Source organism: Rissa tridactyla, chromosome 3 (assembly GCF_028500815.1).
Source record: "Rissa tridactyla isolate bRisTri1 chromosome 3, bRisTri1.patW.cur.20221130, whole genome shotgun sequence".
NCBI classification, from domain to species: domain Eukaryota; kingdom Metazoa; phylum Chordata; class Aves; order Charadriiformes; family Laridae; genus Rissa; species Rissa tridactyla.
The window spans coordinates 125,120,283-125,135,760 of NC_071468.1; the positions used below are offsets into that span (position 1 = coordinate 125,120,283).

General features: G+C 45.7%; 1 protein-coding gene across 6 annotated transcripts in view; it reads left to right on the forward strand.

The window, feature by feature from the left end:
* Positions 1-14,363, forward strand: part of INTS9 (integrator complex subunit 9) — a 73,482-nt gene extending 59,119 nt beyond the window's left edge. For 3 of the 6 annotated variants that reach the window (XM_054194907.1, XM_054194909.1, XM_054194908.1), the window contains exons 15-17: positions 9,494-9,592; positions 11,935-12,072; positions 13,065-14,363. In XM_054194907.1, coding sequence (XP_054050882.1) covers positions 9,494-9,592; positions 11,935-12,072; positions 13,065-13,241 — 414 coding nt within the window. In that variant the 3' untranslated portion in view covers positions 13,242-14,363. Of the gene's footprint in view, positions 1-9,077; positions 9,190-9,493; positions 9,593-11,884; positions 12,073-13,064 lie in introns of those variants that run through there. The other 3 variants (XM_054194910.1, XM_054194911.1, XM_054194912.1) reach the window with 3 other exon arrangements.
* Positions 14,364-15,478: the final 1,115 nt, after the last annotated feature.

The following is a 15,478-nucleotide window of genomic DNA, read 5'->3' on the forward strand; positions in this document are numbered from 1 at the left end:
ATTGTGGAAACCTTTACACTTTAACTAATTTGTTCTTCTCGGCATCTGCCTTTCACTTTAAAGAATAATAAGAAAAAAAAGACTGCTTCCTGGAAATTGGTTAGGCATTGTCTATTCACAGGAGAACGATGGGAAAATGGAAAACACCTTCTGGAGCAAACAGATAAATTAAACAGTAGTGTTTGAGCAAATAATGTGCCTCCAGTTTAATTACAGCTGAACAATGGTGCGGATCATTTGATTTCAGCAGCAGACTGACTTCAGTGAGGGCTCTGTGTTTTTAAAATACTCTTATTTGCAAGTTCTTCAGGACACAGGCCAGTACAGGGGAGTGTGAATGTGCAACGCGCAGCCCGACATGAAGTGAAATTATAAGGAGCTATTGCAGAGATGAATTAGGAAAACAGCCACTTGGCAGCCCATTATAATTACGTAGCTTTCAATCCACACTCCCCTTTTCTTATTTTGACTTCTCTTTCCACATAGGATATTGCCGATTCTTTTTTGACAGAAAGAAGGGCAAAACATGCCTTTCATCTTACCTTTCCAACTTCCTTTCATTTTTCAGGGATTAAAGAGTTTGATTTCTGTTTTTCTTCTAACCCTCGACTTACTTTGCTGACTCCACAGTATCCGATGTCCTGACTTCTCCGTTCCTTTTCCCCTGACTATTCCCCCTTGTGTAAAGATGCCGTAGCCTCACTTACCATAGCGTAAATGAAATATAACCATCCTGCTTGCTTCTGCTACTATCATTCCTCCCTTCAGCTCCGAGCTCACTGAATCCACCATCTGTAAAACTGCCTGGAGTCCCTCCCTCATTCTAGCACAGGCCCTCTCCGAGTTTGAATTCACCTTTTGACATTCTATCAAAACCAGTCTTGACCCAGCTTTTACCAACCTTTTCTTAGACAAAGCCAGAACCGCTGTAGTTTGCCGTCTTCCTGATTTACCTCATCGCCATTCAATGCAATCAGCTGTTCCTTTCTTCTTAAAAATCATAGAATCATAGAATGGTTTGGGTTGGAAGGGACCTTAAAGATCACCCAGTGCCACCCCCTGCCCTGGGCAGGGACACCTCCCACCAGCCCAGGTTGCTCCAAGCCCCATCCAACCTGGCCTTGAACCCCTCCAGGGATGGGGCACCCACAGCTTCTCTGGGCAACCTGGGCCAGGGGCTCACCCCCTTCACACCAAAGGATTTCTTCCCAATATCTCGTCTCAATCTCCCCTCTGTCAGTGTAAAACCCTTCCCCCTCGTCCCATGGCTCCCCTCCCTGCTCCAGAGTCCCTCCCCAGCTTTTCTGGAGCCCCTTTAGGGACTGGCAGGGGCTGGAAGGTCTCCGCGGAGCCTTCTCTTCTCCAGGCTGAACCCCCCCAGCTCTCTCAGCCTGTCCTCCCAGCAGAGGGGCTCCAGCCCTCCCAGCATCTCCGGGGCCTCCTCTGGACCCATTCCAACAGGTCCATGCCCTTCTTGTGCTGAGGACTCCAAAGCTGGACACAGCACTCCAGGTGGGATCTCCCCAGAGTGGAGTAGAGGGGTAGAATCACCTCCCTCAACCAAAATGTCTCCCACCTCACTCCCGTGTCTCCTCTCCTGGCCCTTCAGGCTCCCATTGCTTCTGCAGAGAATTCTCCTCCCTCCTCCCATCTTTTGTGGGCTTTGAATGTGTTATCCCTTATTTCCTTCACTTTTTTTTTTTTTCTGCACCTTTTCTCTGGTTGGTCTCATCCACAGATTGTCCTGTTCAGATTGATGAAACTTGGATCTGCTTTTCTGCTCCCAGCCTGCCTTTGCCTGCCCACATTAATATCTAGGTTTGTTTCTCCTTCATTTTGGCTGGCTGTAAGATGACACTCCTCTAGCCAGGCACTGGCCTCTCTTTGCCCAATCAGCTTCAACAACATCATATTCTGACTTGACATTCTGACCCATAAACTGGTCACTGTATTTTGAATGTTTTCATTGATGCCCTTTCCATGTCTTTCAAATGACTCATCTTTTGCATCTGTAAGCTGCTTGCCTTTACTTTAAAGATATTTCACGTCCTTGCTTCCCCTACCTGTCATTTTGCATTCAAGTTTGAGGCCGATTTCTGCTTCTGCTGGTTCTGGCTTCCACTGTCCTCTTGTAAGTTCCTCAAATAATGGTTTCCTGCCTGCTCCCAGGCTATGCAGCGTACTGTGGAAGAGCTTCATGAAACAGCCATAAATCTTCTTCATTACACTTCTTAAATACCTCCTTAAAACTGTGTGTTGGCACAGGATTGGCAAAAAGCCAGTGGTTAGCTTTAGCACTGTGACTACTTCTTATAATCCCACCCAGGATTATTTCCTTTTGGTTGGTCAGTACGTATCTTTCTGGTTTGATTTCCAGGCTTCGGGGACAAGGTTTGTCATGTTGATCTGGAGCCCTGGTCCATTAGTTGAGCATGGAATGGGCACATGGCAAAGAAGGACTTTGTTTCATTGCTCAAAACTGCAGGACTACCCCTTTACCTGGTTTTATTTCTCCACTGGGAGACCAAGTTGGCTCTGTGGAAGAGTAAAGCTAAGATGGCAGCATTTGCAAGCAATAATATCAAAACCTAGATATTTACGGCATGATTATTCATCCACCAAAGTTAATGAGACTTTAAAATCCACTCTAGATAGAATTGTAGCAGACCCGCAGAGACTGAAAGATCTATTAAGTTAGGGTTAGTTTAGCAATTTAATCATTCCATTTAAAACACTTGGATTCTGTAAAATCTGAGGCTGAAACCCCAACAAGACATGACTCGGATCACCCATTAATGGTTATATAGATGCCCCTAGTTCGAGGATGTTTGTTCTTCTCTGTTGGAAATGCCTTTGTTCCTTTTAAGTCTCATTAGAGAGATTCCCCCATTTCCATTCTACTGCACAAATGGCCTGCAGCGTGCTTGCGCCGTGTTTAATATGCTTGCTGGTCATGAATGCTTACTCCACAGGCATATTTAAATCTTTAGACCTTTCCCCTTCGGTGCATGTGTTTGACCACATATCTTTTGTTTCCTCTGCAGGGTCTGATACTTGCAGACTTCCTGCACTCAGGCTCTGCCTGCTTTAGCAGATGGTATAAAGCCAAGGCCGAATCTGTTTGAGAGTTCTGCCGGCGCTGTAATCTCTTGTGCAGTGCTGTGTCTGGTTTCCAGTGACTCGGCAACAGAGCTCCTGGTGCTTAAGTAGTGAAGGGATAAGAAGAGGCAGGGAGGTAGGAGGTGACGTAAATTGTCTTCCTTTCCTAACTTTGCCATCCAAATATAAATGACAAGATGAAGACCGTGTTTTTATTTCTGTTTACGAAACTGACTGTACAGATCATCCCTGCTTGTGAAAGGCCCATTGCACAGCTTTTAAGCATGTGGAATATTTGGGCACTCGTTTTCCTATTAAATGTACACGGGGAAGATGCTTTTCTGCATCCAGAAGCTGGATTTGATGTGTGTGAGTAGCAAGGTGAGTGGAGGGATGGAGGCTGAGGCGGGTTGTTCTCAGTTCAGGTTTTGCTGAGGACTGCCTGTTGTAAAAACCTTTGTGAACAGTAGGACCTGGTACACTCCCTCTGGAGGCAGGCAGATCTTAAAATCGTTGGGCTTCTCTAATAATTGAGAGAAGGTATTTTTCTGTCACATACAGATTGCATGCTTTTTAGGAGCTAGGTCTGGGTGGGAGTCTCTTCATACCTGGCAAGCTCCAAGGCTGTAAGCAATCATTTCCACCTAGAAATGGAAGTGCCCTCGTGGGTTACATGGCTGGAACCCAGCTGCAGTTAGTAATAGTGTTTATAATGTGCCTCATAAAATGTAAGGCACCAGCTTCAAATTGTGAAGACTTTTGCCCCTGCTGTTCCCACTAGAATGCTGTGCAAACCCCCACAGTCTCTGATGGCTAGAAACATCCTAATTTCCAGCCTACGCTTATTCTTGGCTGGTCTGCACATACTTATTCTTAACATCATGTTTTAGCATAAATAGATTTCCTCTTTTGTTGGTATTTTCCCTGCGGTGTTTATGTAGAATAATCAAATTCTCCTTTTGCCTTTCCTTTTGCCAGGCTAAACAAGCCAAGATACTTAGTTTCCTCTTACAAGATATCTTCCCCTGCCCTAACCTGCCCTTCGGTATATCTTACTCGAACTTAAATTACCCACAATTTACAAGTAGTTCAGATGAGATCTTGCTGGGCCCAATATAATAGCAATAGCTCATCTCTGCTAGAATTACCTGATATTTTCTGGAGTTGCATTTAGCTTTTTCATGGCCGTGTCACATTTCTGACTCTCAGTTCTCATAGGATGGACTAATAAACCTGGACCCTTCACCTCTGTCATTCCCAGCAGCTGCCAGCTCACAGCAGCAATTCTCGGTGTTAGCCCAGTCCGTGGCCTTGCGTTTCATGCTATTGAATTACATCTTGTTTTTCTCACTCCAGTTCTTGAGGTCATATAGTTCTTCCTCTACGATTGCCTGATCTTTCTTTCTATTAAGGGTGCCTCTGCAAACTTCTGTGGGCACTTTTGATCACTCTCGTTGTTGTGTATGGAGGTCTTTAATAAAAATTGGATGGGAGTAGGCTCAAGACTAATCCTTCAGGAACCGCAGCAACAGCCCAGTAGTTGTCTGAGGATATCTTTGCTTTAACCAGCACTCTCCCCACCTCAGGGCTCTTGTAGAAATCCACAGTTTGTAATTTCCCATGGGGTACCTTGCTAGTGCTTCATGGAGCACAGACTGTGGCTGCCCCAATTCCCTCAGCAGTTGTATTATCAGAGAAAGCTCTTGTGTTAGTCGCATGTGATCCACTTTTGATGATTTTTTTAAATGTTCCTTCCATTTAACTTACTGCAGTATAGTGGCATGAGTAATGAACCCCTTAGCAGGATTTCTGAGCGCTGGATATTGCACAAGCACTGAACAAAACTCATCCCTGCCCCAAGGAATATATTGCAACTTTATTCTTTCTTTATTTTTTCTGAGGACTTGCAATGTGTTGAGTTCATAATGGCTCTGCCTTGCCCAGTGGTTTTCATACAATCATAGAATGTGTTGGGTTGGAAGGGACCATTAAACATCATCCAGTCCAACCCCCTGCAGTGAGCCGGGACATCTTCTACTAGATCAGGTGGCTCAGAGCCTCATCCAGCCTGGCCTTGGATGTCTCCAGGGATGTGGCCTCCACCACCTCTCTGGAGAACCTGTTCCAGTGTTTCACCACGCTCATTGGAAAGAACTTCTTCCTAATGTCTAATCTAAACCTGCCCTGCTCTAGTTTAAAGCCGTCGCCCCTCGTCCTATCACTACATGCCCTTGCAAACAGCCCCTCCCCAGCTTTCTTGTAGGCTTGGCTTGTCTTGTTTTGCAGCTCTGTTTCATGCCGTTGATTTCTCTGGTTTGATCCAGAGTTGCAACTCTGGCTCCTGCCTCTAATGCAGAGATCATACATTTATGCACAGTTTGCAAATCTGGAAAATACACATTTAATGTTGATGTAAAAACCCAGCTGTGTCCCTTTCTAAATAGACACACTGTAATCTGGTGTACACATCAGTGAATTTCAGATCTTAAAAGTTAAGGGGACTTTAATTACTGATAAGCTTTGCAGTGCTCCTGCTTGTTCCCCTTTGCTCCGTCCAGTCCTGGAGGGTGAAGATCCAGCTCATCTCACTCAGTTCAGGCTTCAGCTCTCCCTGCTGGGTTGGTCTTCCTGCACCCTCTCTAGTATAAGCCAAGAACTGTTGCACTTATAAAAGTTGGAGGGGAAGAGGAAAAAGGGAGAAGTTTGGAGAGGTGTCCCAAAACACCAGGAAGAAATCGCTGGTAGTCATCACTGCCAGGATAGCTGCAACTGTGATGTTAAAATACTGGTGTATACCTACGTGTGTCTGTCCCTCGGAAAATCTTCCATAGGACCAAGACCATGTGTGCTAAAACCCTGGTCTTTTCCTGATTTTATACACTGATCATTCAGCCTCAATTTTATTTTTTTTCACAGTAGGGGTTTTAGATCCCATCCTCAGTCATTGTTCAGCTCTTCATAGCCAACAAGAGGATTTTTGGCTGGTAACTGAAGACAGCACGCGACCTTAAGCCTAGGGAGAGTTGTCCCCGATGAAGGCCTCAATAGAGACTTCAGAGTAACCTAACCTGTGTGCATTGTTCTTCGTTATAAACATTCGTAGTTTGGCCAACAATGGCGTTCGGGCTCACATAGTATGTGTCAGATCTCATTTTGTTGTGGAAAATGCAATCCTACACGAAAGATTCAGCTGCAGTTTACGGTAAAAACATCTTTACTCTGTACGAGCATAGGTGGACAGCTCTGATCACGGCAGCAGAACTTCCCAAGCTGACTCTTCCCTCCCTCAACTGTGACAAGGTTCACATCGGCACTTGTGGTCTCAGACTATTGAGTCAATGACCTTTGGTTTTTGGTTGGTCTCCGTTTTAAACTTTCCGTAACAGGAGGGGCTTAAAAAAATGAAACACGCAGGACACGTACACACAAGTGTGTCTTAAGGCAGTCCAAGTGCTCATCCATGGGCAGGGGACTGGTTAATGCGGTGTTAGTGCTCAGTGCCGTGCGTCTCTGCTTTTGTGACTTTCCTGGTGCCAGCATGTGGCATTGGACTCGTGATAATGACTGGAAGGAAGAGGCATTTATTCTTGCATAGTGGGGGGCTTTTCAATCTTTGCAGACAAAGGCATAACAAGATCCAGCGACTGAAAGTTGGACAAATTCAACCTTGAAATAAGACACGCTTTCCTAGCGGCAAGGAAAATTAAACTTTGGAACAGCTTGCGAGGGGAAGTGGTGGAGTTGGCATTGCTTGGAGTATAGACAAGATTTGCTATCTCTTTGGAAAGGGTTTCTTTAATCCAGCATTTTGGAAGAGTTCTGTGATTTGTGTGTGCAGGAGGTCAGTTGAAAGGAGTATAGCAGCGCTGTCTGGTCTTGGGGGGTGAATTACTGGATGTGATTAAATGACCTTTTTGGTTTGGGTCAGTGAACTTCGATAATAAAAGGATTGGCTGCAATATGGAGAGGGCTGTGAGATGAAGCAATATCTTAGAGAAAATAAAAATGAACATCTGTCTTACTGTCTTTTTGACTGTTAATAATGAAAATTGCTGTTTACCAACTGTGTGGTTAAAACCAGCATAAATGTTAATATCAAAGTATCTCAGTGGCAGAAGAGAACTTTGATTCTAAGCAGCTTTCTGTTTTCTAAGGATTTTTCTCGTTACAGCGTTTGTCCTTTTGCCATGTATTCTTCATTACAGCCCATTTGGTATCGATCTTCCTCTGGAAGGTGGTGGGAATGGAAAGTGCCTTCGACCGCTGCAAAGTGCAGCATAACATACTGCTGAAAGTGTTACTATTTTTAGGTCCCAGGGGAAATCTGAAGCAATAATTATCTTTATATTTTCATTCTCTTAGCCTTCAACAACAAACTGTAAAGGCCATATTCAAAAATTGCCTGCTTTAAAGATCTTGAACTGAGTCCCAGAGAGAGAGCAATGTGAATTGCTCCAGGAAATTTTGATTTCTAAAATTCACCAAGTCTGAATATGTGCAAAATTTAGGGGATTTGAATGCAGCCTTAAAATGTCTGTGTTTTTCCAACACAAACATCTATACAGCTGTTTAATTCCGAGCAGGCGCGCTCAAAATGCTCCTGCAACTTCAATAGCAGTAGGTAAGATTTTCGGGAGTTATTAGAAGCAGCTGAACTCTGCTGCCGTTGAAGCCAACAGAAAAGCCTTCTCGGTGCTTTGATGGCAAAAGGATGAGGCCAGTAGTGAGTGCTTTTTGAAGGCAAGTTCAGCTGCTTCTGTATTCACAAGGATTAGAGTTTTGCAGTAACAGAGTGATGACCTACGTAATTGTAATTTACAGCAGACCAGTATTAGTACCTGAAGTTTCTTGAGAAGTGGCAGGGTTCAGTTGTTCTGCGCTGTCCTTCTCCTGGTTTAGATCCTGTTGAAAATTCACTAGATGGTCTTTGGTAAGGAATTTAATCTTCCTTTGTCTCAGGTACATTTCCCTTTGCCTCCAAAATGGGAATATGCCATGGTTTTCTAAAATCCATTCAGTTTCTCTTCCTGCTTTTCATGTGTGGGAGCACCTGGTGAGCTAAAGTGAGCTGATGCTGCCTTGCTGGCGGGGCAATGGTGATAGCTGGGTTTCCAGAGCTCTGCTGCCTGGAAGTGCTACAGTGGATGGCTGAAGTTTCAAAAGAACTCCTTTACCTGGAGGTTACGCTCTTCTCAATATATGGCTGCGACTGGAGGTGCCATGTGTTTGGAGATGAAAGGGAATGGAGTTCAAATGAAGCTCATCTTCTAGAGGCTCTTTCTACATGAGATGGGTTGATGGTACAACTGTTGGGAAAATCACCCAAGTAGATTCTGTCCCTTTAGGTGTTTCTGGTCTTCACAGGTGAAAAGTCCTCCCATCCAGTGGTGTAAGAGCAATCGTACCTGTATTTGCTTTGTGAGGCGGCACGGGCAGTTTTTCCCCTCCGACACAGAGCGCGCTTCACTCATCCTTGCTTTCAGGCCTGCAGGGAATAACAGGAGTGGTACTTGGAAACTGCTTGGGCTGCTAGTCCATGCGGTGTGAAGGTACCTGTTTATCTAGAAGTAGATCCTGGCTGCAGTCCTGGCCAGGACTCCAGGGCACCCGGTGTCCATTGTATTGTCATCTAGAACTCCCTTGGAAAAAGGAAATCATTTTCTGTGTTCACGAGCACTGTTTTCTGCGGCGTTCCTTAGGAAACATGGCTGGAAGAGGTGCTTCCCAGCTGGCCAACTTCCGCAAGTCTCAGCAGGTGCAGTACTGCCCACTCCACATTCGCTGCCAACACCCTCAGTGCTGAGGATCTTGGGACGTTGCCATTGAATTCAAAGTTGGAGCCAAGACTAAATTTTATTTCTTTCAGAGAAGAATTATATAAAAGACAGTGTAAGGGTTTCTATGCAATGTTGTAAGGAAAAATTTCAAACCAGTCAACGGAGCCACTGGGTTTTTAAGGTCAAACCCTTTGCTTCCAGCTGTTCTGCAGCCAGAATGCCACAGGAACGGAAAGGAAACTGGCTTTGATTTTTCATTGTCCCTCGACGTAACAGACATAATAATGACAAATTACATCGTGAGTTTTATCAATCAAACTTATTAATAAAGTTAATGTCTTTTAAAATGAGGTTTCTCTTCAATACATTTTGTGAGACTTGCCTTGGTTACTGAAAACCTCGCACCGCTCTGATAAGGGTGTGAAAGTCAGTAGCTTTAAGAGCAAGACGGAGAGCTAAGCAGGTAAGGGGAGTGCTCTGTCTTTCTATCAGTGGGTTTGTGTTTACAGTTCATTAGTCCATGTTTAAAAATACCATGCTGCCAATTTAAATCACAGCTGGATTCATACAAATTTTGAGATTATCACTTGCTGAACAAAATCCTTCTTTTGCTTTAGCTTGCAGATTCGCTTGTGCCCTTGGAGATTAAGCCTGGTATTTCCCTAGCAACAGTTTCTGCCGTATTGCATACTAAAGACAACAAGCATGTGCTGCAGGTACAGTATAAAGGGAAAGGGAGAAAAATATCCTTACACCGGGTTTCCTGCCATCTGGGACCCCAGCTGTTCTCATGAGGCAACCCCTCCAACAACTCTTTCCCCACCGGAGCAGAGTCCTTGTCAGATGCTTTGTCCTGGCATCTGCGAGTGAGGAATTACACTTAGAGCAGAGAGTGGGATGCAAATAAATCTCTCTACCCTCTTTTCTTTGGCCATGTGCCTGGCTAAGATAAAAGGGGAAGGGAGATTATTCCTGAGGAGAGGCTACAAATCACACTGCTGTCCTCCATAACCCGTACACCAGGATCAGCATCAGTCAGCCTCTCATGGACGTAGAACTGAGGGTCAGAGGAGAGAGATGACCTAAAACATTAGACACGTGAAGGGACTGTCTTCGTTAAGTTGTCCTGTTCCCCAAAAAGCAGATTGTGCATCCTTGTAAAAACTGAGAGTGTACGCTCTCTTCCTACCACCTCCTTTAGGCTGACACTGGAATTTCTGTCATTAGAATTCCTGGCTCTGCAGAAGGAGATGATGTCTGGTGGACCTGCTCGGCAGTGGATGCCCGGGTCCCCTTTCTCCTTTGATGCATGAGCATGCAGGGAGCTCAGGGAAACCACACTCTGCATGACACTGCCTCTCCCGCTGGGCAGCAGAGCTGGGCTGGGCCCGCTACACTTAGGAAGAAGGCCCAATATATGGTAATGTCTTTGGTGCAGGGACAAGAAGATCGGTTAAGGATTTATATCAGTGCACAGCAGACAGGCTGTCTTACTTTTTCCAAGTCAGTTCCCTAGAAACACTAGGCAACACTGAAAAAATTGAAGTATTGCAATGCAGTTGGTCTGAGGCTGCTTTCTCCTTTGTATTGTTCATTTACTCGCTTCTCTACTCTGATTCCTGATGCCAAATACTCTTAGACCTAGGCTTAAAATGCTAGAGACCTCATAAATGGATAGAGGTAAGCCAGCGCTGCGGTATCTGTCAGTGTTGGCTGAGCCTGGGACCTCTGGGAGTTACAGAAGCCGTGTGTAGATGAGTCCCAAAAACTCAGTCTACGAACACAGAGCCATGTGAGTGATTCATGCGCAAATAACATGACGTGTGCACGTAGGCCCACCAACTACAGAGAAAATGGTGGGTTTTGTAAAGTGACTCAGGTGCAACCCTGCTTGTGGAACTGGAGCCTGAGCAGACGGCATTTCTCTCCCAAGGGTGAAAACCACCCTTCCCTGGCTGTTGAAAGAAACACGGGGACATCACAGCAGCAGGTTCAGACATGATACTACGTGATGGGAAAGACACGGAGTTAAAAGGAGCCCGGTCTGTCACCTGGAGTGTACAGGGTGCTACAAGGCACTGGGCTTGCTTCAGGCAAATTCCCTGTGTGTTGTGCAGACGCATCCCTGGCAAGTGGTCTTGCCAAAATTTTGGAGAAATTTTCCCCAGCACCCTTTTCCCAGGGACTGAGTTGCTAGTTCACTGGGAAACACTGGTGCTGACACTTCCCCGACCTAACTAACTTGGCACGGGACACACGGACTTATTTTACACGATAATTTCCCCACGCTTCTTTTTATAGGAATCTGGTTTACATCTCCATGAAATGGTCTTTCAGAAGTTCTCCGTTAGCCCCACGCCTTGCCCACCCGCGCGCACAGTGCTAGGTTAGCTACCGCTGCACGTGCTAACCCTGCCTCCCTGCCGACGGAGCAGGGTCCCGGGGAGGAGTCAAGGCAGAGAGCTTTCTGAAACAGCGCAGTTATAGCCACATCACACTCCAGTGACTCTTCAGGCACTGCAGCATCTCTCGCGCCTCCTTGTCTGTATTCAAGTTCTTCCTAAAGACTCGCTTTTCTGAGGCTAGTGAGAAATAAATTACCTATTTTTCTCATTCCCCGAGTAGTTGCTTGCTCTGAATTTGCCCGTTTCCCAATCTGTTGCATCTTTTAGAGTGTGATTTTCAAGGCGTTGACTTCTACAAAACATTGCAGGGTAGTTGAATGCTAAAATAGAAAGCTTCAGTCTTGAATTGAGTCAGACAGGCCTTTTAAGATGACAGAAATTTGAACAGAACTGCATTTGACAGAAGTTTTAAGATGATGGAGATTGAAACTAAACCTGCTAATTTATTTGTGTAAATGGTGGCTTGCGTGTGCGGAGCTGCAGTGGAGCCCGAAGCTGGGTTTCTCCTCTCCCCTTCAGCACTGCAACGTTCCCCTTCAGTCACAGATAACAAAATCAGTGTTCCTTTTCTATCTCATGTACTTGTTATTCCAACTAAATCAGAATAAGCTGGTGTGATTCACTGCATTGCTGTGCACCGTCTCATCCATTAGCTCCCTCCAAAACCTCCGCAACCTCCCGCCAGCAAGAAGAGAAAGCGAGTGAGTGATGACGTGCCAGAGTGTAAACCGTTGAAGCCGTTGCTGAGCGGCTCCATTCCTGTGGACCAGTTCGTGCAGACGCTTGAGAAGGTAATAAGCCTTTGGTGGCAAGTGAGGTCTAAGCAGATTTCTGCTAATCTCAGAAATGTGCTGCTTTGCTAGCGGAGAGAGGGAAAATAATTTTAGCGTGGCTGAAATGGAGAGGGGCTAATGAGCTGGCAAAGTACTTCAGGGAATGTGTGTCCCTGCGCTGAGCATGGAGGGAATTGTTCCCTGTGGAGGCATCTCCTGATACAGGGGCTTCATGTCACTCATGTCCTCCTGGTTTCCTACGGAAGCAGAGTTTTTGGGTTCGCTCCAGGTGGGTGAGTTTCCCCCATGTAACTTTCAGACTCATCAGCTGATTTCCAATAAATTTGAAGAGCCGGGAGGAGGTCTCAAAAATATTTTAAGTTCCGACAAGTTTTGTGAAAATGACATGGTCCGGTGAAGAAGAGATCCTGGAAATGTCTCTGCTGATGGAGAAGCTTTCTGGGGAGCTGCAGGACAGGGGGCTTGGTGGCTGAACTTGCAGGCAGTTGGTTACTGCTCTGTGGAGCCCTGGTTCTGGGGAGCTGCATGACTTCTCACCTGCATGACTCCTTGGAGAAAATGAGTAGGGAAAAGGGCAGGATTGTGAGGAAGTTTGCCCTTCAGTAGCTTTCAGTAGAGTTCAGTAGCTTTCCATATCATCTTCTCAGAGGCTATAATGTCAGCCCATGGTCATTTCTGTAGTTAAAGGAGCCATTTGTCCTCTTTGTCTCAAGATTTTGCAATTGCAGTGACCTGACGTAGTGGAAAATACTTGCTTTAGCCTCCCTGTTCTGTAGTTTATCCATCTGTATAATGAGGGTCATATTTAGCTTGTCCTGTGAGCGTTTCCTCTGCAAATCCCAGAGATCCAGGATATCTGCAGTGGCACTCAGTATTTTGTAGCCATTCTCCCCTCTCCTCCTCCCGTTCCCTAGTCTTTCAACGCTACCTGTTTTCCCGAGCTGTAGTAACGTCTCTCTCTTTTATTCTGTCCCCAACCCTACATCCAGCACGGTTTCAGTGACGTCAAGGTGGAGGACACAGCCAAGGGCCACATCGTACTCCTCCAGGAGGCAGAAACCCTCATTCAGATCGAGGAGGACTCCACGCACATCATCTGCGACAACGATGAACCGTTGAGGGTGAAACTGCGTGACCTGGTCCTCAAATTCCTGCAGAAGTTTTAGCTCGTGGACATCGTGCTGCTCTGCAAAGAGACACCCAGAGCAGCAGAGCTAAGAGCTTTCCAGAGGATGACCCCAGGGAGAGAGAGAATTTCCTGATTCAAAGAGACCAGAAACCACCTTTCCTTTCATAGAGAAGCAAGGAAGTATTTTTTAATATCTATATATTTTTTAAGTTTTATTTTTAACCAGTTTTGGAATACTTTGGAGGGGATTCCTGTGCTGTAAAATTGGGAGTTGGAATCTTATAGGAGATATGAACTGCAGAGTAAATAAACAGAGTATATTTACAAGGTCAGGGTGAAATAGTGTGCAGACGCAGACAATTCTCTGTGTGACCCTCTCAGCAGTGAATGGCCCAGTCCTTTCTCTGAGACAACTCTGCAAGAATATTGAAACAACGGCCTCAGATGTTAAGATAGTATTTTTTTTCCCCCACTGCTTCTTCCCGGTCACCAGATCCAATTTCCTGACTGTCCTCCATTTACATTGGGCACGTGTGTTTCACTGGCACGAAGAGGAATGAGAAAGATGCTAAGGCAAAGATTACAAAAATTAAAATAGAAAAAGGGGGGCATAGAATAGCTTTGAAGCGGCAAGAGCCTGGCCATTCCCTGCAAAAGCAGAGGGATTTGGGAAGAGCTGCCTGCTTTAGCGATGCAAGGTGTTTATTGACGCTGCACCCTCACCAGTTACGAGCAGATTCATCCACCTCGCTCTTTGCTGGGACACACAAAAGACTGGTTTCTCCTGAGTCCCTCCATCGTCGGTGGAGGAGGTATCTCAGGAAGATACTTTCAGAAGTACATAAAGTAATTAAACTCCTAATGCTCATGAAAAAACGTTGAGATTTAAGTGCCTCTTGTTTCTACCTTCCAAAAACCTGTCCTTTCAGCCCCCACAATCCAAAATCCTGGTTGAAATACGGAGTCCTTTATACAAAGCCATCTGTACCGCAGACCTGGGGAGGTTTTTCCACTCCCCAAATCATATATTTGGGGCCTAAACTTAGTTAATACTATTGCTTCTAAAAGCGACCCATTTCTCAGATTTAATGCAGTTTGTATTTTATTGGATTGTTTTGTATTTATTTGGTGTTAAAAATAAAAAGCATAGTAATGCCAAGGAGGAAGCACATTGTGTGGTTTATAAAAGCATCTGCATGCCTATTCCACATCCGCCCGCGCCCCTATATACGCATTTGTAAAATATAACTACTCCTTCGGTTTATAGCTTTGGGGAGATTAAGGCAGTGGAAGAGCAGCTCTGTAATAAAAACTATTTGCTGTTGCAGTTTCCACATCACATTTCGGAGACATTAAGGATTTCTATTCGCTGGGATGTACAGACTCCAGCATCCGAACCTTTGCTGTGCGCGTATGTCATGGGCGTGAGAGGAATAGTGTCATTAAGGTGATAAAAAACTTGTTGCGGTAGCATTAATCCTCATAAGAGTTTACAACATTTGCAGTAGCTCAGCTTCTTTATCATCACACGAAAATAGAATAAAAGAATTGGACATATTTCACCTTGTAATTAAAGCTCCAAAAAGATGATTCCGAACGCACAGAGGCCACGTGATAAACTGCGCTGAGCCGAGGAGGCCGGGGGAGAGGCACGAGTGGGCCTTGGATACGTGAGTCCTTGAGAGCGCCTTTCTCCTTCTTACCTAGACCAGCTCCAGCACTGGTCCCAGTGCTCCAGAACCTTCACTTGCTGAATATACTCATTTGCATTTGTAATTATAGTCGTCTCCGCTTGCTGCTTTAAGCCCTGAGGCTGTGCAATGGTGCGTGTTGCATCCACCTTGGCTGAGCACGGGTGGTGCCGGTGGGCAGACTGGGAATCACGGAATGGTTTGAGTTGGAAGGGACCTTAAAGATCACCCAGTGCCACCCCCTGCCCTGGGCAGGGACACCTCCCACCAGCCCAGGTTGCTCCAAGCCCCAGCCAACCTGGCCTTGAACCCCTCCAGGGATGGGGCAGCCACAGCTTCTCTGGGCAACCTGGGCCAGGGGCTCACCCCCCTCACACCAAAGAATTTCTTCACAATATCTCACCTAAATCTCCCCTCTTTCAGTTTAAAACCATTACCCCTCTTCCTATCACTACACATTCTTGTAAAAGTCCCTCTCCAGCCTTTCTTGTAGGCCCCCTTCAGACGCTGTAAAGCTGCTATAAGGTCTCCCTGGAGCCTTCTCTTCTCCAGGCCGAACCCCGCCAGCTCTCTCAGCCTGTCC